General features: G+C 48.5%; 1 protein-coding gene across 2 annotated transcripts; it reads right to left on the minus strand.

Moving 5' to 3' along the window:
* Window positions 1-4113: 4113 nt before the first annotated feature.
* Window positions 4114-10702, minus strand: DCK (deoxycytidine kinase). Of its 2 annotated transcripts, none has more exons than XM_033061393.1 (7): window positions 10552-10702; window positions 9703-9821; window positions 9367-9560; window positions 8621-8768; window positions 7552-7667; window positions 7003-7102; window positions 4114-5385 (listed from the first exon to the last, which is right to left on the minus strand). In XM_033061393.1, the coding sequence occupies exons 1-7, from the start codon at window positions 10619-10621 to the stop codon at window positions 5359-5361; spliced, it is 774 nt and encodes a 257-aa protein (XP_032917284.1). In that variant the 5' UTR covers window positions 10622-10702; the 3' UTR covers window positions 4114-5358. The 2 variants fall into 2 exon arrangements, with proteins under 2 accessions (XP_032917284.1, XP_032917285.1); XM_033061394.1 differs by lacking the exon at window positions 10552-10702 and adding an exon at window positions 9919-9985.
* Between the last annotated feature and the right edge of the window lie 262 nt (window positions 10703-10964).

A 10964-nucleotide genomic window follows, 5' to 3' on the forward strand; every position in this document is an offset into this window, starting at 1 on the left:
ATAGACTAAGTCTAAGTCACCAAGAGATCTCAGGAAAGGCCATTATTTACATACCTAAATTACAGCAAACGTGTATCACAGGCTTAAAGCATGCAGTGCAGCCGCGACATTCGGCAAACACAGTAAGGACTCCTTGGAGACTGTACCATGCCATAGCATCCCAAAAGCTCAGTCCCACCATCCTCAAAATGCTGAACAGGGAAGCCACCAGCAGCACAACAACCTCTGTCATACTGTCCCTTCCAGGAAAAGGCTGGTCCTGTGCACAAGCTGTGGCTATGTCGAGGGGGAAGAGTAAACCTCAGCAGCAAAGAGCTGAGACTGTGAGATGAATCTGTTCTCCACAGCTAAAGGTCTGAGAATAGCAGGGGCACTCATTAGCCATAAAAACCTATGGAGTGCTCCCAGCCTCAGGCAATGTCGTTTTACTCTCAAGATCTCAGCCTGCTAGCTCCACAAGACAGAGCAATATTCCTGTGTCAGACACCAGACTGGTTAAAGCAGCACGAGCTGCACCAAAGCCCCCACTGGAGAAAGCTCTTCAGCCAGCTGACATGAGCCCACTCTCTAGACAACAACACAGCAGAGAGAGCCAAGAAACCTTGGCAGGGACAAGCACACCTGGAATACCTACACAGCTACGCTGGACCATGGCAGGAAACCCTCGGGAAAGCAGCAGCACTGCAGATCAGGCGTGACACTAAAAAGCCAGGTGCTGCTGTTTGTGACTGCGGGCGCTCTCCTCACGAGGCACAGCACAGACAGGACACAGGTGACTGACCAGCAAGCCAGTCAATGACCTGAGGCCACTGTGCTGGGCTGAGGGTTCGGGGTAAAGGCCACGAGCCGCAGCGAGGACAGCACCAAAGGTGCGGTGGAGAACAGCAGAGAACAGCTACGGCTTCAACAAAGCAGCAGAGGCAAATCTGACGGGAATGATGAGAAAGGAGCACACAGTCAGCATACATCCATGGTGGTGCTGGAACCAGGAGTTAGCAAAGGCCCCGGCCACCAGATGGGTTAACTCAGCAGAACCACTCAGATAGGAGGACTAGAAAAGCTAAGACAGCCAAGTGGAGCAAGGCAGAAGCCACATCCCCAAGAAGGCAGTGTCCGAGTGAAACACTGGCTTTAACTTGTCTGTTACCATCTCTTGTATGAGATCATGCTTCTAGCAGTTATTAAAAGACAAGTCACAACAACTTAGAAGGAAATTGGAGAGAAAAGCACAAAATACAGAACAGGAGAAAGCACAGGATGTCCTCTGAAAGAGCTGCAGTGGCAACATTTTTGTAAATAACTCTCAGAAACCAACAGCTTTATTCCAAGCCAGGCAGTACCACGAGCCAGCAAACATCCATGGTGCAAGCTGGACAACCTTGACATCCTGGAGATCGTGTATAGAATGTCCAGCTTGCCCAGGACATTGGGAAGGGCAGCAGAAATCCAAGAAATGGGCAACATTTGTGGTGCAATCTCATTCAGCATGCACCACAGTCTTAGTTACGCTGCTCTCACATTCTCTATAGCCATGGAGAGCCATACTGGGATCCAAGAACACAAGTCCCCTGCACACAACAGCCGACAGCCTGGGCTCTGAGCATTATTACATTATACCCACCCAAGGGAAAATAAATCCCTGCCCTGCTCACTCCCAGGGTGGAATGCACACTCCTTGCCACCGCTGGGCTTCAGGCAGCGTTCTGGAGACACATCCCCACTTCAGGTGAATTTGGCACAGCGAGCACTGCGCACAGCCTGTCAGTAGAACTGCTCGGTGTTTTACTTGGCAGCAGGCTGCCCTGCTCGGAGCTGTGTCTGGGGCAGAGCTCAGCCCTGAAGGCTGCCATGGCTCAGACACAGTGGGATTAGTGTGATCCACGTGCTAATGTCCACTCACAGCACATAAACAGCTGGTGGCTGCACGGAAGGCCCTGTGCTGACCAAACCCCTGCCATTAGCTCAGCCTTTTCCAGCCATTCACTTAATCCAGCGGGGTTTGCTCCATTGCACTCCCTCCTCCCAGAGAGCAAGATTTATCTCACTCTGTGCAGTATTTATCCTCTGGCCGAGCGAGGAAGTGACCTCTTCCTTCTTTACCTTTTCCACAGCCACTCACTGCTGAAGCCCTAATGCTGCTCTTGCAGCCAGCCCGGGGAGTGAGACACGATGACCTCCTGTGGCAGATTCCTGCACGGATTTCTCCTTTACAACCAGGCACGGTCTTGCCATTTCAAGAGCAAACTTGTCCTAGGTTTCCTTTCCTCACAAACAGTAACAGCTTTCATTTTTCTTGGTGAACTAACCAATCAATATTAACTAAGGCACCCTCCCAGGTTCCTGAAGGCATGGGGAGATATCACCATTTTAAAGACAAAAAGAACGAAGCTAAGAGTGATTTATTTACTCACAGTCACGCAGAGAGTCTAAACGGGAGCTGGAAAAAACCACCTGGTGGCCCAGACACTTGGTTATGCTGAAACCTCTTGGCAAGAGCACTTGCACACTGTGTTTTCCTGAGATTACCTAATTACTGCCACATACGCACAGACTCCTCTGGTCTGTGCTCAACAGTTCACAGGGAGTTTCTCCTGGGTCATTTTTATTTCACAAGGAGATTCACAATATCAAATTACTGGAAAAAGAACAGAATCAATTCAATACTTACCATATTTTATATACAATTCCGTTATTATGAAGTCTACTTAAATAAACAGAAAACAGTACAAGTAACAGGCACGAAATCATAGAAAATTAGGTTCTACCCAGACAATTGGTTCCTGTTTTAAGAAGCACCTAGAGATGAGAAGATGAACTTAAACTTAGAACTTAAAGTCCACTATGCAGAAAACAGCCACAAGGACTGATAATAACATGAGGCAATATTAAGACCATTGCTCACAGGGGTACTTGCATCAGAATTCAAACACTACCAATCAGTACTTCAATCTGCTTTCTAACTGGAAAAAACCAGCATCCCAGTTTTGTTTCCCGATCACAATGAGTCTCGATTCAAACAAGCATTCCTAGGCAATTCCATCAGAGAGTCTCTTACCCCAGGGAAGAGAAAAGGATGCAACACCCAAAGGCTGAGAAACAATCCTCACCAAACAGCAGACACCAGCTCAGAAACTTTTCGCATCTCTAAAAGGCACAAGCCAACACAACAGTCCTGGGAATAGATGCAAGCCAAGCCAATACTGACAGGTTGGGAAGGCTGAGGTGCTGCTGGAGCTGAGGCACGGGCAGAGCAGTCTCAGGCCATCCCTGCTGCTGTCTGTGCTCTGCCTGTCCTACATACAAACAACTGCAGCTCCGCGTGCTCCGGCACAGCCGCCTTCGGATCCCCCAGAAGCTCGGGGGCCACTGGGCTGTGTGTTTGGGGTTTGGTATTGTTTTTTTTCTCCACAGCAATTAAAAACATTCTTATAATTGGTCATGACTTTGCTCCTTCCAACCCAAACTTGGCAGGCAGAGATTTTGTAAAGCTTTCTGGAACGGGCTGCAGATAACCTGCCACAGAATTTCTGTGAGCTCTCTGTGATGGGTTTCAAAAGAAGCCTTTATTAGAACACAGACATGTTTACTTCCTTGCAACGAGCACTGTCATTCCAATTCCTGTAATTAAATCCACAATTTTGACAGCTGAAACTGTAGAAATAATTGCACTGTTAGTCAAAATAAGTTGTTACTGTTCAGACTCTTGCCAAGAATGCTTTAAAAGCTTGTACTATGTGTTTCAAGTAAATCTGAACTGAATCTTCATCCATTCCACCTCACTTCCTTTCTGGAGCAAAGATGTTAAAATCCCTCCTTTCACTGTGCAACCTCCAAGTCCTGCACACGATTTTCTGCCAGACTACTGCTACTTTCCGCACATAAATAGTACACAACGCTCTTGTACTGAGCACTGTCACACACACCATGCACTTCAGTAATCCCGTGTCTCTGTCCCATGAGCTCATTTCCTACATGTGAAAAAAAAGTGAAGTCAGTCAGTTTCTCAATTCTTACTTTTTTACACCAAATACACCTACAGTGTAGTACACACGAGCAATCCACAACATTACTTCTTTTAGGAGACAAGAAGCCAACACTGTTGAGCACTAAAAAGTCTTTCCAACCACTTTTATTTTTCAGCCAATGGTTAGAGAATGCCAGCACAACTCCAGCCATAAAGGAAGAAATCTCATTTCCAACAAGCAGGGAGCAGAAGCACCACGGTAGACAATACAAAGCTTTACAATAAAATGTTGCCTTCCAAAGCCGACTGTGAACTCAGAAGGGTTTAAAAGCAGAACAAAGCAGCTCACAAATCCCAGCAATTGAGATGCTGTGCCTGACGTTTGTTTTCTGCACCTGGAACAAGAGGCTCAGGCAGCAGCTACTCCACACAGTTCTCCCCTTCTTACTCCAAGCAGGTAAGACCAAAGAACCTACTTCCAACAGTGCAGGATCTGGGATAAGCACCCAGAAGGCGCAGTGAACACATGGAGCAGCTGGAGCAAAGGCAGGAAGCCACCTCTCACATCCCTAATGCGATTATGGGATGGTTTAGCAACACGTCATTTGCAGATGGAGGCTGTTTGCAAAATGCCCTTCTGCCCAGTGCAGTACCAAGCAAATAAATATGTTCCTCTCTAGAAGAACAGGACTGACCAGCAACAAAAACAGCACTTTGCTTTTTCAGAAAAGCAAAAAAAAAAAAAAACTGGTTAAAAAGGTCCAAATGTGCCAGGTAACAAAAAGCCTCCAATATCCTGGTTTGCAGTGCCTAATAAAAATAGATATAAAAATTGACCTGCTATACAGAGAATTTCACATTTGCACTTCATTCAGTGTATTCTACAAAAAGCTGCTATCAAAAGCAACAGAAAACAGGTTTGTGTACCTTAAAACATAAAATTCCAGGTTATAATAAAATTCCCTCAGCAGTACAAATAATTTTTACCTTTTACTTCCTGGGAACAAGAAAACATCCATTACAAATTCAAGCACTGAAGAATCTAAAAAACAGCTACCTGCTTCAAAATTAAACAGCAGCTGGGCACAAAATAAATTACAAACATCTATAAAATAGTCTAGAACTCAGTGGTCTGATCAAAAAGTGGGACAGCGTTTGGCAGTGCTCAGAATCCTTGTCTCCTCAGGATCTGTTACTTCACATTATACCGAACAGACGTACCGATTTAATTAATCATTTCCCCATTCACAGAGTTTATTTGTTCCTCACAACCAAATCACCAGGACTGAGCCATGCCTCTCCAGAGGCGTCCTATGAAAGGAGGAAGAAGCTGCACTTGAGACTTTGATCACACAGAAGTTTGGAATGGTTTGCCCTCTGCACTTCAAAGAGGATTACAACGTGCTCAAAAATTCCTTGACCTGCAAAGAGAAACAAACATTGTCAATCACACTAAGTGTTTACCAACAGAAATAGGCAGCAAGTACATTTACCTCTCCTCTGCTTTGTGCTTTACTACAACCTAAAGAAACAGGGAAAAAGAAGCTCTGGCTCAGCTGTGCCATCACCTGTCCATCCAGAACAATTCCAGACTGGGTACCTGTAATTTGGAGAGACACAATGCACAGATGCTCACCCCTCCTGTGGTCCTGAACTACAGCCCTCTGCCACATTACAAGCAGGTGTCACCCCAGCAGGGGAAGGATAATGGGCACCCCAAAAGGGCTGTCATTTGGAAACCACGGCCACGCCCACTGCCTGCACACCTCCGGATTTCACGTTGGTGAACAACCCAGGGCACCTAATCTGGATGTCCCTCGGAATCTGAGCCTGGCAAAGAAATAATGAAGGAACACCTACCAAAACCACACTGCTTGGAGAAAATCCAATACTGGAGGTCAATGCAAAGCTCACAACTCCTGCCTTTAAGTTTCAGGAACATCCCAGGGACTAGGCTGAACTGGGAGCATTTTCCTCTGTCCATTCAAGGCAGCCTACTTCACAGAAAGGAACTGTTTTCTAGAGGACATGATGCAATTCTTTTGGCAAAGGCTCTCCCACACAGAGCCCATCTGTAAACGTTTTGTCCAAATTCTTGATGTGAAATGGAAATGGATCTTGGATCACACTCTCCAACTGTGACCCTTCCTCTCCCAGGTCAGGGCTCAAAGAGATGGGGGAAAAAAGAAGAGGTCAAATGCCTTCCTGTAGAGAAGGGAACACGTAGCTGTGCCAAGACTAACCTGAGAGGCACCAGGAGAAAGCCACCCTGTACTTCAGAGAGTAGCACCAGTAATCCTGCATGGAGAACCCAGTCGGGATGTACACACCAGGCACAGTTTCAGGATGAGCATCCCAACAGAGGTAAGAACAAAGGACACAGGGTCTGGGTGCCCACACAGCACACACCAGAGCCCCATGTACCCAGCCTCATCAAGTGTACCTCTTCCCTGGCTCCACTGAGGAAATGCCAAAAAACAGGGCCAACACAAGTTGTTCCCAGATAACCTGACAGCTGCCCCAGAGAGAACTCCAAAATCCATACTAAGTTGCCCAAGCTTGGCCCTATCTCATCTTGTGCAGATGGGAAGCACGCTCCCTCCTCCATGGCTGCCATCTCCGGTCATTCCATCGATTAACAAGCTCAAACAGGAAGACTGACTGGTTTTAATCAGGTGAACCCTTCCAGGCCCGGCTGGATCAATGGAGATCAAAGCTGCTTTTCTGGTAAAGGAACACTTTTATGTCTGAAGAACGGAAAAACGTGTGCAAACTGCTGAGGTCTGTAAGTCATTGCAGCTGCACAGTAAGTCAAGTTGTCCTGACCTGAATCCCACTGGGATTCAAGCACCGAACACCTGAGCAGTGAAATGATAAAGGTTTGGCCTAGCTTGAACATGTGTATTGCCATGGGCTGTAAAACTGTTCATTACCTGAATGGAACTCTGTGACTTAGATACTTCAGAAGGATGATCAGAGTGCAAAGTGTACCTCAAGATCAGCATGAATCATCATTTGTGCTGTTTGTGAAATTTTACCTTTTCAATCATGTGGTCATACTTGTCCTTTTTGCCTTTGAAGTCCTCGTTAACATCGAGCGTTAAAATCGGAATTTCCTGCAGATAGTCAAAATCTGTTCTGTATTGGGAGCAGAACAAAGCAAGCATTAGTAGCTGGAAATAAAGCAGAGCACATTCAAATCCCTGTCAGCATTTTCATTGTTCAGAACTCCACAAAAAGAACTGGATCTATAAATCACAGCCAGGAATTTTGAATTCACAGCGTGGTTCCTGGGATCCATCAGTGATTCCTGGACATCCTGGTCCCCCACACCTAACACTGTAGGAAACTGAGCTCAGCTGAAGCCTCTGCTGCTCAGAGCTCTGTGAGAACCTGGAGCAGCGACATGTCCAAGCAATAACGAACGTGCTGCAGACACTACTCCTAAGGAAACACTGATAGAAACGTGCCTGCAGTTCAGATTTATGCATCGTAAGAAAAGCTGAAGTTTCACTGGTGGAGAAAGCACCACAGAACATCCTCACAAGGATTTGTCCAGCCTCAGGGAACCACTCAGCAAACCCTACCGCAGTGTCCGGTGCTGCAGCCAGCTTTCGTGTTTGTAGTGAAGCTTCTCCAGATATTCAACGGGGATTTCTTGTTCTTCATCTCTTCCACGCAAGTAAATCCTATTCAAGCATTTCTAAAGGCAAAAGATAGAAAATAAAAATAAACACAAAAATAAATTTATTTACTGCATGCCAAGAGCACAGAAATATCCATTTGACATTACAGACAAGCATTTCAAAATCTTGCAGAATTTGAATATGAACAACATATTTTTCGGGCTCTTAGGAAACGTTTTCCAATGTTTTAAATCATTTGTTGCCATCCTGGTAACACCTAAATCCTCAACAAGCCAAAATTACTTAAGTGCTGTACTTTGTAATTTAAATATACCTTCCTTTCTTAAACAGCAAAACAAAAAGCACCCAGAGTTACTCCACTGTGTGACACTCCAGTTTTTTACAACCATAACATAACTGAAGGCATACAGAAGCTGGAATCAAGGAGACATGGCAGTGATCTGTAAGCTCATTAGAGCTCTTCTTTGCCAATGTTTTTCTCTTGCTCAAGCAGGTTTTATACTCAAAAGAGATGTTACTCTGTTCTCTCCTTACAAACAAATATTAGATGGCCCAAGATCAAAGCACGGTCCCAAGGTGCACAGGGTGCACTTTCACCTGGCTCAGCCCCAGCGCCCCAGGTGTAGGGGCTTCACAGACCACCCCCAGAGCAGCTCTACACCACTGTGAACTGCTGTGTGTACCCCCTGTACAGCCGTATTCCCGATCCAACAGCTGTTCCTAGAGGCACTGTGCACTTCCCTGGAGCCGCTCGCTTTATTCCAGCCGTGTTTTCTCATTTGCTGCTCTCATGTATTGTTTTTAAATGCAAACATCATTACCATCACAGTTCATTTTAACACACACAGTCCACATTTGAAAGAACTTTTTTTTAAGTACTTCAGACCGAGTCACAGCTCGAGCACTGCAGCCCTCAGGGAACCCTGCAGCCTGAGCTGAGCTCTGACCACGAGGGGCAGGGCCCAGAACACACACTTGTTTTCAGTGCTGTCACACGTGTAGCCCTCACCTCAGGAGTGGCTCGGAGATAAATGATCCCATCCAGTGCCAGCCTCGAGCCAAACTGTTTATTTATCCAGTCGTGCCAGTCCTGATAAATTGTCCACTCAGTCTCATTCATGCAGTCAGACTCGTATAAATTGGCAGCAAAGATGTACCTGTGGGCATCAGAGTGATGGAAACAAAAACTCTGTTGGGCACAGGAATCCCTTGGTTTGCCTCAGGTACAGCAACTAGAGGAGAAGCTGAGTGGTAACCAACTCCTGGAGTAGGATTAAACAGCTGGAATTCTCCTCCTGGAGCTGTGTGCATGAACAGCACCACCATTTGCAGCTGAGGTGTGCAGGAATAACCCACAGAACACAGCTGGTTTGTCACTGGGTCATTTATTTACAGTAAATTAGAACACGTTATTTTGTGCAGTATATCACAAGAGGGGGAACACCTAAGGATTATGGGATGGGGTTCGGTTAGCAAGTCTCACCTTTTAAAACGCTGGATGGGGAATTTATTTAGACATTGTTTCGTTGGCCATGAACTAAAACACAGAGTTCCACCTCAACATGAGGAAGAGCTTTCCACAGGGGTGGCCAAGCCCCGGAACAGCTGCCCAGGGAGGCCTCTGGGAGCGTTTCAACCACCTGGATGCATTCCTGTGTGCGGGGCTGGGAGATGTGCAGAGCTCCCTTCCAACCCTGCACACCCTGGGCTTGGACCGGGGGGGAATTTCCCCCTGAGGGCTCCCAGCCCCTGTACCTGTCGCTGTAGACAGAGCGCTCGAAGAACACCACGGGGTCCTGCGCGTCCTGCAGCTTGCCCTCCAGGGCGCCGAGCTGCGCCCGGATCCTGCTGAGGCACGCGTACGTCTGGAAGGTGAAAGCCCAGCGCTCCGGCTTCTCGTACATCATGCGCAGCACGTTCCCGCCGCTCCTCTGCGACGTGCTCAGCTCCTGAGGGATGGGGAGCAAACCCAGAGCTGCCTAATCCCAACCAACGCCGCTGAGGAGAACTCAGGAGCGAGGCAGTACCCAGTCTGTTGGATATACTGAAATTAGAGGAACGTTTGACTTTTTTTTCCCCCCCCTCTTTTACCTCACAGTCGTCTCCAGAGCTTTGCTGGACATTGCACCATCTAGCGACAGGCTCGGGAACCACCTCCCACTCCTCGCTGGCTTGTTTCAGGATACTGACAAAGGTGGATTTCCCCGCGGCTGCAGGAAAAGCAGGAACAACGCCAGTGAAAACCCCCTGCACTGCGGGGTTATTTAACTCTGCCCTCCGCCCCACGAACCAGCCTCCCACACCCACCGTGACGCAGGTAATTAATGGAGCAACAGGGGTTTTCTTTATCTGAATTTAAGGAGGTTTCGCAACGCTCCCAGGCATTTTGAGGTGTGCTGAGCAGGGCCGGGAGTGGGATCCTTACAGATTCCCCCTCATATCGGGAATTCTGTCATTCCGGGTGTTTTACACCACAAACAGGGAAAAGCTTATCCCGGACTTCAACATCAAACAGGCGAATCAGTTAAAAACTCTAACAGAAAGCTTGTTTGGTTTTTTTTTTTTCCCTCTCCCAAATCTCGTCATGAAGGTGAATTTTCTGACATTATGAATGGGCTTGTTTGAGCCTCCTGACCTGATGAAAAGCCTTTCTCTGAGGGAAAGGGCCAGGAAAATCCTATGGGAGCATTCTTGTTAACCCGCTCTGCCGTAGTGGGAGGAGCCTTCGCACAAGGAAAAGGAGGGGGAGAAGTAAGGAAGAAAGGGAAGGAAAAAAGAATGGAAAGAGGCAGGGAGGAAGAGAAGAGTACGCACAGCTGTGTCTCCCTCAGACGCGGCCCAAAGCACCGAGCGCCGCGGAAGCCACCTCTCCCTCCATCCCCTCGCCAACGCGCCCTTCCCCGTCCCTTTGCCCCGCGTAGGCGAGAGCCGCCGACTCACCGATGTTGCCCTCCACGGCGACCTTCTTGGGGCGGCCGTCGGGCCGGCTGCGCTTGGGCGGGGTGGCCATGGCGGCCTGAGGGGGCGCGCGGGGGGGGGGGGGGGGGGGGCACAACCTGAGGGGGGCGCGAGCCCTGGCCCCGCGCGCGCCGCCTTCAAATTTGGCGCGCGGCAGCGGCGGGGCCCGGCGGGGCGCGCGGTGACGTCACGGGCTCGCGCCGGCGGGCGCCAGGCCGGAGCAGCGGCACGCCGAGCGCGCGGATGGACGGAGCGGCGGGAGCGGCGCCGGGATAACGGGACCCGCCACGGGACACAGAGCCACCCCCGGCCACCGACTGCCTCAGCAACAACCCCTGAGCTGCCCTCCAAGGAGATCGGCCGCACTCGAATTTAGAGGGCTGATACGGAAAATA

This window comes from Catharus ustulatus, chromosome 5, assembly GCF_009819885.2.
Source record: "Catharus ustulatus isolate bCatUst1 chromosome 5, bCatUst1.pri.v2, whole genome shotgun sequence".
NCBI classification, from domain to species: Eukaryota; Metazoa; Chordata; class Aves; order Passeriformes; family Turdidae; genus Catharus; species Catharus ustulatus.

Bases quoted from the DNA above. Each gene is read 5' to 3' on its own strand.
- DCK (XM_033061393.1), bottom strand. From the start codon at position 10,621: ATGGCCACCCCGCCCAAGCGCAGCCGGCCCGACGGCCGCCCCAAGAAG. The intron at 9,561-9,702 runs GTAAAAGAGGGG...CCCATCCCTCAG, and splicing joins GCTCTGGAGACGACTGTGAG to GAGCTGAGCACGTCGCAGAG. The intron at 5,386-7,002 runs GTAAAATTTCAC...TTCTCTTTGCAG, and splicing joins ATGACCACATGATTGAAAAG to GTCAAGGAATTTTTGAGCAC.